The following is a 15,994-nucleotide window of genomic DNA, read 5'->3' as shown; positions in this document are numbered from 1 at the left end:
TATATATATACACATGCATACATATATACACATATACATATATAAATATATATATACATACGTACATATACATATATATACACATACATATACATACATGCATACATATATACACACATATATATATATATACATACACACATATATATACATACATATATACACACATACATATATATACATATATATATACATACATATACATATATAGACATATATATATACATATATTTATATACTTAATACATATATACATACATAAATTAAAAAAATATATTAATAATTTTGTTTGGTATATATTATGTTTGATATTGTTTGGTTTTACCAATAAATATTTTTAATATTAAAATTATCTTTGAAAATAAATTAAAATAATAACAAAATAATATTTTCAATTTTATAATTAATTATTTATAAATTTAATAATTATTTGATATTAAATAATAGTAAAAAAACTAATTAAAAATATTTTAAAAATGGTTAGTATTGTATATAATGATGTATTTTTTTGTAATTTAAGTCAAATCGCAATCGCAATCGCTGTCAACCAATCGTTTTAAATCACAATCACTCGCAATCGCTACCAACAACAGTTTTTTTACCAGTCAGTACCAATCGCCTAGAATCACCAGCAAACGCATCGTAAACGCCCGCAATCACCGCGATTGCGATTGCGATTCCACCAGTCAACACCATAATGTTTTTGTTGATAGTATAGATCGTGCACATGTGTCTGAGAAAGATAGATAAAATTTTCAATTGAAATATATTTAAAACCATCGGGTTTGGGTATCTGCGGATACCTAAAAATTGTCATAATATAATTCGGATATTCGGTTTCGAGTTTAGGTTTTGAAATGCATAACCCATCGGATTCAGATTCGGATATCCTAAAAATCTCGAGTATTTGACTCGGACCCTTATGGAAGAGATAGAGATGTAAATCGAGTTTGCCTGACCCGAACCCACACTCGATCTGAGAGTTTTGGATTCGTATTCATGCTGATCCAATTTTTTTTTTATCTAAATAACGAAACGTGACCCTATAGAGTTCAGATTTGCATTCCGAGGGAGTTTGATAAAAATAAATAAATTTGTTCTTTAAAATTTAGGGAAAAACTCTAAAAAATTTCTAAACTTGAAATTTGGTGGAATAATAATTCTTGAACTTGTAAGTATGCGTATTTATTCCCGAACTTGTATTTTTGAATATAGTAATTACTAAATTTGCGTAATAGTTTTATAATCATCCTTACCACTAATTGACCAAAATAATGAATTGACCAGTCTTAGGTGACGCGTGATATATCGAGACAAGTCAATAATGAGGTACCACGTAAAAAGAACTGGTCTATTAGACCGGGTCTCGGTTCATAGATAAATCGGTGAATTGGTCCACGAGCCGGCTCGCTCGTTTTGCATCCTAGTTTCACTCATGATGGCATGGCAGGGACAAGGAATCTTATGTGGCTGACACGTCATATCCTTAGCCTTTGGGCCCACATCACTTCGTTATTCAAAAAAAAAAAACCAACAAAAAATATTCTGCATGTGTATATTATCTTCCATCTAAAGCGGAACTGAATTCACCGTATCTTGTGCTTCAACTAGTACTTTTTTTTTTTCAAGGACAGTGTATCTATATTTTTTTAAGCATAATATGCAAATAAAATATAAATAAAAGATTGGATACATCAATAACCATGATAAACAATATCAAATTATTAAAGAAAATAATACATGTGGCACATATCAGTTTCATGTACACAAATAAAGTAACATCCGCCAGCACAAGAAACGAGGGACTGCATTCTCTTCAATTTTCATATCGCCAAAAAACTCACATGAAAAAACTCTAAGCTTTTTTATTTATCAATGGAACTCTATACTTAGTATAATTAATATATAAAACTTTAAACTTTTTAAAAATTTAACATAATTATGATGATATGTGCATGATTCGAAAACCATGTCATTGACATATCATCATTTTTGTTTGAGTTAACAGACGTACAGATTTTTGGTAAATTTTTAAAAAATTCGAGGTTTTATAGATTAATCACATCAAATATAATATTTAGTCGGTAAACAAAAAAGTATAAATTTTTTTCGTTGATATGAGAAGAGTACAAAGTTTTTTTGACGATTTTCTCTTTTAATAAATTATAATAATAATAACATCATATGAAAGAAAATTCATTATTTTTCTAATTTTAAATGGTTTTAAAATAACATATGGTGTAATATTTTGGAAATCATGGTGTCTCAGTTTCATGAACGCTGACTTTATGGGAAAGTGTTATGACTTGAAAAAGATTTGGTCAAAACGGTGTCGTCCCTTAAAAGCCCCGAAAACGGTGCCGTTCAGTGACGTCGGTCCCGCAAACACAAACCAGGCGGTCCTTTTGAATTTTCTCCGACACGGCGTCCCACGCACGGTCAAACATCTAACACGCCTGACGCTCCTACTCCTTAACCACCGTCAATAAATCCGTCATCTTCAACCCAATTATAACACGCCACGTGTTAATCTTCCGTCTAATCTGACGCCGTTAATCGCGCGTTATAAAATCACGTTTTCTTCCTCCCTCACCCAGACCCAGAGGTCTTTCTCTGCGTTTCTTCTTCAGATCCAACTCCGCTCAATCGGATAATTTAGAAATGCCGTCGATGACGATGACGACGGCTGCGACTGTGACGATGCCGTATTGGTGCTACAGCTGCACGCGCTTCGTCAATGTTTCGTCCGACCAAGACGGAGCCGACGGTGGTAGCGGCGGCGGCGTTTCGTGTCCGCACTGCGACGGCGGTTTCATCGAGGAGATCGAGGACTCTGCCGCGGCTGCTGCTGCTGCTTCTGAAGTGAGATCGGTCAATCACCCCCGCAGATCTGTGATTCGACGCCGGAGATCCAGTCGCCGTCCGTCGTTTAACCCGGTCATCGTCCTCCAAGGCGGCGGCGAGAGGGATAGCGGAGAACAAGAAGACGGTGCTTTGGACCGTCGCGCTTTTGAGTTTTACTACGATGACGGATCCGGGTCGGGCCTCAGACCGCTCCCGGATTCTGTGTCCGAGATATTGATGGGATCGGGCTTCGAGCGATTGCTCGAGCAGCTGAGCCAGATCGAGGCGAGGACAGCCGGGATCGGCCGATCCGGGAACCCGCCAGCGTCGAAGTCGGCGATAGAATCTATGCCGAGGATCGAGATCTCGGATTGCCACGCCAACAACGACGCTCACTGCGCCGTGTGCACGGAGGCATTTGAGCCGGGCACGGAGGCGCGTGAGATGCCCTGCAAGCACATTTTCCACGGGGACTGTATAGTGCCATGGCTCTCGATTCGGAACTCTTGCCCCGTATGCCGGTTCGAGCTACCGTCGGATCCGAACCGGCGTAGCAACGACAACGACACGGAGGAGCACACTGTCGGAATGACGATCTGGAGGCTTCCTGGTGGCGGTTTCGCTGTGGGGAGATTCGACGCGGCGATGAGAGACGGAGAGAGAGTGTTGCCGGTGGTGCTGACAGAGATGGACGGCGGAGGGTTCGGGAACAGCGACGGACCGAGGCGGGTCTCATGGGTTAGGGCTAATGGGACTCCTGAGACCGACAGCTCCGGCGGCGGCGGCAGATTGAGGCGAGCGGTTCGCGGGATGGTCTCGTTCATGAGGAGGGTGAGGCCAAACCGGGGCTCTTCGGCTACTCCTTTGGATACGAACACGGAGAGTGAATCTAGGGTTTTGGATCGATCGAATTCCTTCATCGGAAGATATTTCCGGCGAAACAGAAGTAACAGAGAATCAGTTCTTCAGTGAGTATTAGAACCACCAAAACCGAATTCAAGAATTTGCTCAATTCCTTTTGTCTATCCATTCAACAGTGTAAATATAAATTCAGATGGAAGATTTAATTTTTCTCGTATAATTTGTATCAATTCTCAGTGTGTTACTTTGATTTTGGAAATCATCAGATGTGTAAGCTCATAGATGAAGCAATCCACCAATAATATCTCATCTTTTCTTGATTGGTCCCAGCCAAAGATGTGATCTTTTTTTAAGGCCTCTTTTGGACCAAAGTCTCAACTTTCCCGAGAAATTTGACCGTTTGGTTACCGAGAAAATCCGAGAAAGAGTGGATAACGATTTTAAAAAAATATCATATGAAATTTTGTTTGTTTGTACCTTTTCTCACGTTTTTTGAAATCTGTAACATAATTTGAACCTTAAAAACCATACGGAATGTTAGTATTATTACATATCCATCTGTTGTCTATAAACGACACATTGTCGTCATTGCCTGCATCATCGGTTGATTTTGATTATCTGAATTATTTTAATTTTGAATTTTATCGGAACGGCAAAAATTGAACAGATCATTCTTTTTTTTTTTTGTTTCCAGCAAAGAAAGGTACGTCTTGGTCCTATTAAATTAGATGATAGCAATTCTAAGTTGTAACCAATGATACATACATATATATATATATATATATATATATATCCATGCATTTAATATTATTTTTATTATTGTTATCGTTATTATTGTGCCCAGTTGGATGGACTTCATAAACGATATCAATCATTTTGATCCTCTATATGGTTACAGAACATTGTACAGTCATTTATTTTTTTTGTAACAAAATTTATTTTTTTTATCTAATTTTCTGTAATATGATATCAAGTTTGATACTTGTCAAGATCTATTGTCTCGTAATTAGGGTGAACGTTTCGTTTTTTTTTAATAATAGAAACATATTGAATCGAAAAATACGATATTTTTTCAATTCGAATAGTTATTAATTTTAGAAAATCGAATTTTCTAAAATCGAATCGAAACTTAACCCATTTTTTTTAATAAAAACCAGAATCGAATCGAACCGAAACGGAATCAAATATAATAACCGATTGGTATCTATTTTTGTAAAATCGAAAGAACCGAACCAAACCATTCTCAACCTAAACCCAAATCAAATAACGAAAAGTCCATCCCTACTCGTAATCCTCGGCGTATCTCCCTACTTTTACCGTCGTTTTCCGGCGGGGAGAGAGAAAAGAACCTGATGGAAGGAATAGTTATTTTATGTATGATAGCACACTTGGATTCACATTATTCATCATCATGCCCATTTTTTTTACAAAAAAAAAATTCACACGAAGAAATGCACGCAAAACTTTGAGAATCATTTCATTTGCAGTGGACTCACCATGTGATCATACGCTTAGTTTACAAATAAAGGCAAACATAAAGATAGTGATGGCGACAACAGAAAAAGGCGTTTTTATTTAATTTCATCTGTTATTGATATCAGATTTCAGATACACACAAGTAGGGGTGGGTGTTTCGGAAAACGGTTCGAGTTCGGAACGGAATAAATCAGTTCGGTTCTTTCGGTTTTACAAAAATAGGTACCAATCGGATTTTTTATTGTATTCGGTTCAGTTCGGTTTCGGTATCGGTTCGGTTCCGGGTTTTGTTAAAAAAAAAGGTTAGATTTCCTTTAAAAATATTCGGTTTTTCGGGATTTTTGAAGTTCGATTCAGTTCCGGAAAAATTCGGTTCTCTAAAAATGGTAACGTTCGGGAAATAACAACGGTTTCGGGTCGGGAAAAATACCGTTTTAACGGTTCGGTTCGATCCGGTTCTGAAGAACCGAACCGAAACGCCCAGCCCTACACACAAGTATCTTCAGCTTCAAATACAAGGCATGAACTACTATAGATGTATGTGCATGTATACGTGTCTACGTATTCAAAAGGATCATACCGTACAACGTAACATATATTTGTGTTTAGCCTTTGAAAACGAAGATTACATAGGAAACGGAAAAGAGACAACGTGACATCAACCTGCATGTTCCATTTCTTTAAACAGACAATGATTATTTAGAGGCTACACACAAATGGATTTGGCAACAACAGACAACAGTGCAGACAACTCTGGAACTAAGTCTGGACAACAATTCAGTGAATCTTCAAGAAGAGTTCAGTGAAACAATAGAGAGAGGGGCTGAGAAGTAGGATCATTTACCTGTGTTCTCTCAAGAGATTTGCATCCTTTGAGGATCTCGAGCTTGGTCGAAAATGGCTTCTGCAGTACAGTAGCCATGTATTTGCCGATGCAGCATCATCAAGATTCCCATTTGAAAGGAACCCTTCCAGTTAGGAGACGATAGAAAACCCTAACTCTGTGAATCTTGATGATACTGTACCTGCAAGTACCAGCTGGTGACACTGAAATCCAAGATCCTTTTACCCTTTTCATCTTAACCACACCTCACTAAACCACGCAAGAAACCACCGGCCTACTTCAGCAGCAAGATCTCGCAGGAGCTGAGCAGAGCTCATAATTACCAGCTGAGCTCAAAGTTGGAAACTTTTCCATGTTTTTACCATCAAACAAACAAACAAACAGAGGGCAACACAAGAGTACTCATCCACTCCACAGAGGCGTACCTATTTCAGAGATTAGTTAAAGCACCATCAAGGCAATAAAGGGTTTAGGGTTTAGGGAACAACATCACACGTGGGGACAAGCTTGCAAGAGCGTCAAGGGACTGAGATGAAGAAGAAACTATAAGCATGTGCCTAAATATCTAAAAAGACAACAAGATCAGGAGGAGGAACCTAGCTTCAATTGACTTTGAACATGTTTTGATTACATAGAAATCACATGGATGTAGCCAAGCCTGCTTCTCTGTGCATGTCTCAGAAACAGAACCAGTGAGTTAAGATAACAACCATCAGAAAGACTGGCCAAAAGATATGGCCGCCTCACATGAAATATCTGAAGAACCCAAATGTTTTTACACGGAGATTCAACTTTTCCCTGTACCATGGGCATGAAAACACTAAAGAAACATTTGCAGGAGGAGATGGATAATGGTTACATAAGCAAAAAGACTGAACTGGAGATTTACATACACAAGCAAAGTAGGGGTATTAAGAAATAGATTAGAATGCCATGCCACTTTATTAAACTAATCATGATTAGAATTTTTCGTGTGGTATCTTACGTGTAAAGGCAAAACACATCAGAAAGCAGCCGCTTCAGCTTATGGATGATTTAATATATTTAACTTGGGGAATCATCAGTTAAGACTGCGTAATACGATATGAGGAAGTCAAAAGAGTAGGCCACATGTATCCAATTGCATGGATCAGAAAAAAGAAAGTGGATTAAAAACAAATCATGGTGTAGAAAAGCTGATTACACAACAACAAAAACTGATAGTAATGAAAGGATAAAAGAAATGGCACTGTATATCGCATAATCATCATTTGTCATCCCCAATTTCCCTCACAAGTTACATCTATGGCGAATTAAGGTGACATGAGCTATAGTTGAATGCAGAAACAATAGTTGTCTTTGGTTTTCATAAGGGGCTGGAATTTCGTAAGGAAAGAATGAGACTGTAAATCTATTGATTCTATGCCATATTCATGCTATTCCTCGGAATGAACTTCTAACTAAAGTTAAATTACAATTTCAACTCATGATACAAACCTTCAGTTGGAAGAGAAGGAAACCCAAGAACAGCATAAAGCAAATCTTTCTCGCAAGCTCCAACATTCCCATCAAATTGATATGCTAATATCTTGAATTGTACAGACAAGATTCTTCTAATACCAGATAACAAACAACAAGATTTCTCTTAAGGCACTAGTACATGAAAGGAATGAACTTGCACCTAACCTTATTAGCATAATCCAAATAGCTTTGTCCGAAAGCCTCCACCATCAATGCTTCCTCCAACTTTGCCTTCTTGTCGTAATAAACCAAACAAACAGCCACAATAAACAACAGACTAAAAGGTGCCCTTAGTGCGATGCAGTACGTTGCGAACAAAAGCATGGTAGATGCATATATTGGATGCCTAACACATCTATATGGACCAAACTGCACAACAGCTGTTGGAACCACAACTTTCTCGGAGTAATTGGCAAGATATAGCGACGAGTCATATTGTGTAAGCATAGCAATCACAATCAAGATCCATATACCCACATTGGTCCAACTTCCTGGTAAAAGGTGAAGCTCAGGCCGTTCGAAAGCTCCTAACCAGTGACCAGCCATTACACCAACACAGAACAAAAGGCGGGTCCATAAAGGTGTGTTCACATCCCACTTGGGGTCGTGAGGGCGGGCAAAGTGATCTCCATAGAGCCGTTTTCTCACGCTGATGTTGTAAAACAAGAAGTAATGGTAAGCGAGAAAGAACACAAAGGGCCAACCTTCAAGATAGCCATTGAAATGGGCAGGCGGCACAAGTGTAAGCCATGTGAAAGCTGAAGTTATAATGGCGAGCTGCTCAAACACATTGGCTTTTCCCAGAAGTTATAATGGCGAGCTGCTCAAACACATTGGCTTCTCCGAGCCAATGCTTTCGGAAACAGTATAACCCATAGACCGCAAGTGACACAGCGACAAACCAAGGCCAGAACAACCATGTCCAGCTGAAATACATCCACAAGAACGGGTTGAAGACCAAAGTCACAGTCTTTTTCGCAGCCACTGCCAAAACCGATACAACGGCAGATAATTTCAGGACATCAATGGGTTTCAACTGAGAAATATTCTCCACCAATGAATCAAAAGAGAGGGATTTGAAAGGCCTAAGCAACGGGTTGTCGGAATCGGAAGTTGTAGCATCGGACATGGAGCATTTGGGCGGAACCCATGAACCCTTTCTCGCTGAAACAAGAGCACAAATCCTTCTCGGTGAACTTGTTACCGCTTCAGGACCAGAGAGAAGCTGAGAGGTTCTGTAATCGGCACGGAAGGACCGGCACTTCACTTGTTTGTCAAAATGCCTGACCGAAACTTTTCGGTTCTCTCCATCCCAAAACCCCCGAGGAATAACCTTAGAGCACAGAAGCATCGAAGCAGCTTCCATGAGGATGAAAGACATAAAAACCGACAACGAACAATAATCAGAGACAATCTATCAGCGCCATATTAGCTTCAATTCGAGAGCAAAGTGGAAATTTTGTATTTTTCTGTTCACCTCCGTTTGCTGTTCTCTCTTCTAATTAAGAACGTAACCTCCATTTTGGGCTTAATGGGATTTTATATGTTGGGCTTAGTTATGGGACTTAAAAAATTGGGCCTATATCTTATGGGCCATAAGTATATAATAATTAATTTTGCTTTGGATCCACAACAGGGAAATTGCAAGAGAGAAATTTTGTGGGGCGACTCAGATCAAATTAGGGTGATCATTTCAGGGTTTCGGTTCAGCTTCGATTCGATTATATACGAGTTTGGTTATTTCGGTTATAGAAAAACTATAACCATTCGGTTTTTACATAAATTTTGGTTCGGTTCGTTTATTTTTTGGTTCAGTTCGGTTCGATTTCAATTAAAAAACTCATTTTTTTTAAGAAATCATCGGTTTTTTCGGTTATTTTTTTATTCGATTCGGTTTCGATTTTTTCGGATTTAAAAAATTATAACCGTTCAGTTTCGATGTCGAATCTAATTCGGTTCGGATATGCTTATATCGTATTCGATTTGGTTCGCATCGTTTATTCCATTAATAACCGAAATATCCACTAAACCTTTGGGGAATATTACCCAAATAACCCACTTGGGTCGCAGCAATTTCAGGATACACCACCCAAAAAAAAAAAAAATTTCAATTTTAACCCACTTTTCGGTTGAAAAAGTTCAAAATACCCTTTTCGTTTTATTTTTTGCGACTTTTTTGCGACTAACATATAACTAATATACAACTAAAATAAGACGGATGATTTTTTTTGCCACCTTTTTGTAACTATATTTAGAATTAATTACGAAGTCGTAATAACGAAGTTGTTTTCGAACAGATAAATATCGTGATTCATTAAAGATAATTTCGTCTTTTTTACGGAGAAAAAAATATGTTATGTTTTTTGTGGTGTATATGTGAAATAGATGCGAAACAAGTAGTTAATTTGAGTGAACCCAAAGCTTTGTCCCCATTTACCAGTCTGTAGAACTAGTTTTCGAGAGGGAGTTATCCACTCGAGAAGCTAAAATGGCGACGAGGGAGATTTCTAGAACTCTCAGAAACCCAAAGGTATGGAAAAAGAAAATGTAACGACTCTTCCATCGGTTTTTCGGTAGACCTAGTTCCTCTTGATGAACTGCGTTGCGTTCTTTAATTTCTTCTTCGCGAAGCTAATTAGATTCGCGGGGAAGTAATTTCGCGATTAGTCGGGTAGGTTCCTTTACGTTTCGCGGAATCGAGTTTGGAATTTGCTTTGCCTTTTTTTTTCTCCGTATTTTGGTGGAGGGAGATTGGTTTCCAGAGGACTTGAAACTCTCGGGAAGTCTGAATGGGATCTTGGATTTGTTTTTTGATTTGATCGAGGCTTTGCGCTGCTTTATTTCTTTGCAAACGAGTAGTGCGATTATGCATTTGGTCTGCTTTGGACTTCTGATTGATCTCTTCCATTTTTCTTCTTTCCTTTTTTTTCCTCTCCTTTTGCCTTGTTCGTCGCCTATGATGTAAATAAATACTTGGAGCAGTGTGTGTGGTCGTAATGGAAAGGGATCCTCAGTCAGGAGCACCGGTTGGGCGCATGTCGTTTCAGTCTTTCAATCCTTCTATTGACGTGAGGCACAAATTTTTTTTGTCATTGATAGAAGAAGCATTAAATGATCGAAGAGCAGGTTCTTCCACCACAAGTTCCAGCAGTAATGGAGGGCGAATGCCCTTTAGAATTAGGTGTGTTCCTTTTTGTTTCCTATTCCTTTTTTATTTCTGCAGATTTGTTTTCTGAGTATGCAATGTTCGCGAAATCATGTAATTGTGATTCGTGAGACAAATAACAACATATTGCGAGCGACATATTGCTTCTGATTTTAGTTCTCTTTACATTTCTGAACTGTCACCAGTCAAAATGCGTCCCCTCTCAATGAACTGGATTGTTCGAAGGCTGACCGACCCAATTCGCGAAATCAATGGTGGCTTGAAAAGAAAACAATCCGAGGTTGTGTCTGAACAGCAACACCCAAACTCGTCCCTGAGAAATCTTCGATGTTGTCAAGAGTCATCCCCCGGCAATAGGAAAGGTGCAGGTTTTAAGCAACTAAAAGGGAGCGTTCATAGTTAGCGCAGTTTGGTTCTTGTGTGCTGGTTGAGCATTTGTTTCAATCTGTATATCATCATTTAGTTGGTGTTGAAACCCATTTTTCATATTATATCCGGAGTTTTGAATTTTCTTGAAGGTGTCTGATTTACTCTCGCTGTATTGTTGTCTACTTTTACTCGGTTTGCACTCGTGATTCTCATTGAAGATGTTCTTGCTGGGAACAAGAGATGCATTCTAAATTCATCTACCGGAGCAAAATCCCGAAGATTCATTCTACAAAGAAACATGGGGAGGACCTAAACAGAGTAACCATGAGCTCATATGTTTTGATGTTACAGGAATATTTGTCACTTATCTTCAGGTTTCGAGCAGGAAAGAGCATTCCTTTCCAGCCCTGAAACATCCAATGGCATATCAATCACCAGTCTTTGTGGTAACCTGTTTTTCTGACAGCTCCACCTCCGAAGTATTCACAGGTTGCTTGATTCTCCCAACACTTTCAAGGTCATCATCATCAACATCATCCCGAGGACAGATACATTTTTATTATTCTCCATGCAGAATATGTGCTGAATCTGTTATTTCAGTCGAGTCAGTTAAAAACCAGAAGCCGGTTGATGCTAGCCACTTGTTGTGCTGAAGTTTCCGGCAAAATCATAGGATTAGTTGTTCGAGTTCTGATTGGAGGAACTCGGGTTTTGATGGGATGGTTAGATTGAACGTGAGAAGGATCTCTCTGCAGCTTAAAGGGCTACACTGTCCTGCAACATGCAAAACTGCCCTTCAAGATCTTCTTCCATCAACAGGTCTTGATGTACTTGAGAACAAGAGTCGTCTGAGCACGCTCTAGAATTAAAAGAATTGCTTCTGTTGGGTTTCTGGGTTTGCACTAGAGATCTGAATAGCCCTCGAATCTGAACACATCAACGGATACACGGAGAAGAGCATCCATAGCAGAAGAAAACCCTAAATTTTCACTAAAGAAGAAGAGAGCGAAGGAGAGAACTTTTTCTGCTGCAGAAGAATGCCCACGATCACTTTTTTGGTAAATCTTTTTGGCTGAATTCACGTGGACACAGGTTAGAGATGATAAATTGATCATGAGATCCTTCCTTTGTGCCTTGTTTCTTTTTTTTTTTCAGGGGAAAACGAAGCTTCGTGGAAGACGGATGGGTTGAGACTTAACTCAAACGAAGCCGCCACAAAGGGTTAGTAGTATATGTCGGAGACTTATCTTTAGTGCTTACTGCTTAGTAGTAGTAGTAGTATGCTGATGTCTGGTCATGTTGGTCAAAAGCCAAAGTCAGTACCTTTTATTGACAGTGCAGAACAGAAAAAAAAAAACAATCTTTTCAGTGAACCGACAATGATTTTAAGATAAAATAGTGATTAAAGGCGTTTTCTTGGGTTTTGTAAAAGATCCGAAACTAAAACACCGTCTTTTGGAAATTTTGTTGTCTTTTTTTATTACTTTGTTCACTTGAAGATTCATATTTTTTGTCCAAATTTTTGCAAAATTCAGCCATTTTAGAAACAGCTTTAACTTGGGACCGGCAAGCATTATTTATTTATTTAGTTTGCATTTTATGATTTATGGCTGGATGCTAATGGCATCCAGTACAGATAACATAGGAAAATGGTTTTAGTGCCCAAAAACACTAAACCATTATTTATTTATTTATTTTGGTTGAAGGGATGTTTACCAAACCATTTGTTCCTTGCGAACAATGTAATGATATTATAAAAACACCGTACATTGTACAGTCAAAGGTCAAACAAGACCCTATTAGTTCCTTTTAGTATTTTGCTACCTTATCTTATCTTATTTATCATATACGGAAATGTCGTATGGAAACACCCATTGTATTCTAATATAGATAATCTAAAATTATTTGTTCTGTGTTGAAATGTCTTGAATTCTTTCTTGCAGGTGCATTTTTCCCGTGATGTTTCAGGGAAAAGAAAGATGTACTTGCAGTTGCAGGGAAAAAGAGACGCATGACATCCATGGGAGGAAAACCCAGAAGAATGTGTGCAGGAATCATGTGAGGAAAAAAAAAAACAAAGCTGACAATTCATAAAACCCTCTTATCTCTAGTGATTACAGGATTGATTTTTGCTACTTCTCTGCTGGTTTCCAGCAAGAAAGAGCATAGAGTACTCTTCCTTTCCAGCCCTGAAACAGCCAGTGGCTATCGTCGTCGATCACAAAGTCTCTATGGTAACCTTTTCTCACCATCTCCTTAGCTTCCTTTGTAATCTCTTTGTTTAGTTTGATGGGCCTAAAGCCGGCTCTCGTTGTTCTAACCTGCCACTGCTTGTAAGTTTCAGGCCTGTCAACCCGCTCTACCCCTTCGGAGGCAATCACATTCACGGCATCCCTCACGAATAGCTCCTTCTCCAGCAATGTCCTGTGTTCATCCTCTGCTCTAGTTGTGGCCTCAAACATGTCGAAGAGGGATGAGAAATGGAAGAGCGCTTCTCGAAACCTCGTCACAAAGAAGGGAGAATTATACATCCCGTTAACCTCGGCGAAAACAAAGAGGTTAGGATTGATATCTCTGAATAGCTTTAGAACCATGTCTCTTGGAGGGTTCATGGACACGGTCTCGTCTGGGGTGTAACGGAGCCGGTACAGGCAATTGACAACAGTTGTCTCTTCCGGATGGATCTCCAGTTCTTCAAGACTGATGGTTTCCCACTTCTTCGCTATGAAGTTGTACTCGAATGGGACATTGAACCTATCACAGAATCTTTTCAGACGCCCACCCGTCTCCTCCACCCGCTCTGACGGGCGGAATCCGGGCTGTGGTAACTCGATTCCCGTAATCCGGAGTAGTGGTGGTCCACCTGGTCGGTTTGACAGGGCTTGTATCAGACAAGGCCATTGGAAGCCATAGAGAATCCCGAAATCGATTATGTGAAGCCTGGATGCTTTCGATGCAAGATCGAAGATTGCCTTGTTTGCAACGTAATAAGACATTTTGTTGACGGGACAAGCCTGAACGAACACCTTGTACGCGTTCAAGATATCCACCATTGATGTTCTGTCACATGGAAGCGGATAAAACACTGGTGGCGACTGGGTTCCCGCGATACGTGCCTGAAGCCCTTCCGCGAAGTGAAATGCCAATCTCTGAGTTCCATTGCCGTTCCTAGCAGAGTGGGATCTTATCTCTTTCAGTTTCTCAGTCGCTGTTCTGTGGTCAAAACTTGCCACAGCTTGCGCACACTGCATCAGTAGACTACGGATATCGACGGGTTCAGGGTTTCGTGTTCGGGAGCGGTTTGATGAGCCCTTTGCTCGTCCGGATCTGTTATGGTGACTCGGGTTTGATGCTTCTTGGTCGTGGCCTGTGCATATCAACAGTAAGTCCTCAAACTTTTCTGGCAGATCCGTGTCAAACCAGATCGCAGGTTGCTTCTTTGTTCGGCCACTTTCAAGGGTATCATCATCATCCCTTGGACGGTACCTTCTTTGTGATTCCCCGAACAGAGCACTTTCGGAATCTGTGTTTTCAGGCGACCCGGTAAAGTCTGAAGCCGGTCGATGTGAGCTGCTACCTGTTGTCGTGCTGAGGTTTCTGGTGAGATCTTCTGATTGGTCGTTGGAGTTCTGACCGGACAGTGAAGATTGATCGTGGAGGACTTCATAGAAGGATCTCTCGGCAGCTTGTAAGGCCAAACTGTCCTGCGACACGCAAGACCGCCCTTCGAGATCTTCTTCCATCAACATGTCGTTGATGTACTTGAGAACAGCAAAGTCATCCGAACACGCAGGCGAGTCACCAGACGGAGGGTTTTCGTGTTCGGGTCTGGGCAAAGACACGAAAGAGTTTCTTATGGAATCCTGAGGGTTTCTGGGTTTGCAGCGAGTCCCCGATCCGTTCTCGAATCTGAACCCATCGAACGATACTTCAAGAAGGGCATCCATGGCGGAAGAAAACCCTCAGAAATGTTGAAAGGGGAAAGAAGAAAAGAAGAAAGCTGAGTTACTTTGCCAGCAGCTGAAGAACGCAAGAGAAGGGTGACTGACTCCGGTTACTTTTCTGCCGTAATATTTTGCTAAAATGCATGTGAACAAAGGAGAGATGCTGATTTATAGCGAGATCTGATCTTGTCCTTTTGTTTGTATCCTTTTTTTTCAGGGAAAAATTGAAGTTTCGTGGAAGGAGGAGGCAGAATGGGGGAGAGGGGGAGAGAGAGAGAAGCCGCCATGGAAGGTGGGGATAATGAAAAAGGTTAGTACTAATTTATCTTTGAGACCTATCTCGTAGTATTATGGCTTAGTAGTTATGTTGAGTCATTATTGCCTGTGGCCAATTGGTCAAATCCCAAAGGAAATCCGTAGCCATTAATAATTTTACAAACAACATTAAAATTAAAGATATAAACCAGTATAAATTATCTAGAATTTACAGGTTCACAAGTGAGAAGCCTAAAAAGATTCGAAACTCCGATTTCGAGGTTAAAAAGGCCTAATACTCGATCAATTCATCTGGTTTATCTCATAATATGGATAAAGACCTTATTGCTTCTCAATCAACCATTTCAATAGATTAGTAATTTTCGTTAAACGACAAAACAAGATGGTTTTATTGGAAAGTTAATGTTTTTTTTTCTATATCTACTTACAAAATTTTTTCCTTCCACTCAAAATATCCAAGAATGGTTGGTTCAACTGGTAAATGGGTATGTGCAAAAAGTGTTCCATCTCAAATTCGAATCATATCCTACCCTTGTCAAATCATATATTATAAAAAAAAATATCTAATATTATTAGTAAGAGACGGTAGCTTTGTTTTGTTCCGTACATTTATATAACTTAGTAGTATATTAATTATGGTATCCAACTGCAATGGTTAAAAAAAAAAAGGGGGGGGGGGGCAATTTTCCTGGCCAAGGAACTGGAAAAAGGGTT

At 39.5% G+C, this 15,994-nt stretch overlaps 3 protein-coding genes across 3 annotated transcripts; 1 reads left to right on the top strand and 2 right to left on the bottom strand.

Moving 5' to 3' along the window:
* The first annotated feature begins 2,308 nt into the window (after nt 1-2,308).
* LOC104814882 (E3 ubiquitin-protein ligase RDUF2-like) lies at nt 2,309-4,025 on the top strand. The gene has a single exon (XM_010543105.2). It carries the CDS (start codon nt 2,662-2,664, stop codon nt 3,814-3,816), a length of 1,155 nt encoding a protein of 384 aa, XP_010541407.1. The 5' UTR covers nt 2,309-2,661; the 3' UTR covers nt 3,817-4,025.
* Nucleotides 4,026-7,441: 3,416 nt separating this feature from the next.
* LOC104814881 lies at nt 7,442-9,007 on the bottom strand. Its single transcript, XM_010543103.1, has 2 exons — nt 8,315-9,007; nt 7,442-8,283 (listed from the first exon to the last, which is right to left on the bottom strand). The coding sequence occupies exons 1-2, from the start codon at nt 8,904-8,906 to the stop codon at nt 7,658-7,660; spliced, it is 1,218 nt and encodes a 405-aa protein (XP_010541405.1). The 5' UTR covers nt 8,907-9,007; the 3' UTR covers nt 7,442-7,657.
* A 4,074-nt stretch (nt 9,008-13,081) lies between these two features.
* LOC104814880 (scarecrow-like protein 30) lies at nt 13,082-15,898 on the bottom strand. The gene has a single exon (XM_010543102.2). It carries the CDS (start codon nt 15,005-15,007, stop codon nt 13,193-13,195), a length of 1,815 nt encoding a protein of 604 aa, XP_010541404.1. The 5' UTR covers nt 15,008-15,898; the 3' UTR covers nt 13,082-13,192.
* Between the last annotated feature and the right edge of the window lie 96 nt (nt 15,899-15,994).

Source organism: Tarenaya hassleriana, unplaced genomic scaffold (assembly GCF_000463585.1).
Source record: "Tarenaya hassleriana unplaced genomic scaffold, ASM46358v1 Cleome22, whole genome shotgun sequence".
Taxonomy (NCBI): Eukaryota; Viridiplantae; Streptophyta; class Magnoliopsida; order Brassicales; family Cleomaceae; genus Tarenaya; species Tarenaya hassleriana.
Note: the sequence above shows the minus strand (reverse complement) of the source record. Positions and strands in the feature narration are given on the sequence as shown.

Excerpts from the sequence above, each read along its gene's own strand:
- LOC104814881 (XM_010543103.1), bottom strand. The coding sequence starts at position 8,906 with ATGTCTTTCATCCTCATGGAAGCTGCTTCGATGCTTCTGTGCTCTAAG. Across the intron at positions 8,284-8,314 it reads AACTTCTGGGAAAAGCCAAT|CTTTCACATGGCTTACACTT; the intron begins GTGTTTGAGCAG and ends TTATAACTTCAG.
- LOC104814882 (XM_010543105.2), top strand. The coding sequence starts at position 2,662 with ATGCCGTCGATGACGATGACGACGGCTGCGACTGTGACGATGCCGTAT.
- LOC104814880 (XM_010543102.2), bottom strand. The coding sequence starts at position 15,007 with ATGGATGCCCTTCTTGAAGTATCGTTCGATGGGTTCAGATTCGAGAAC.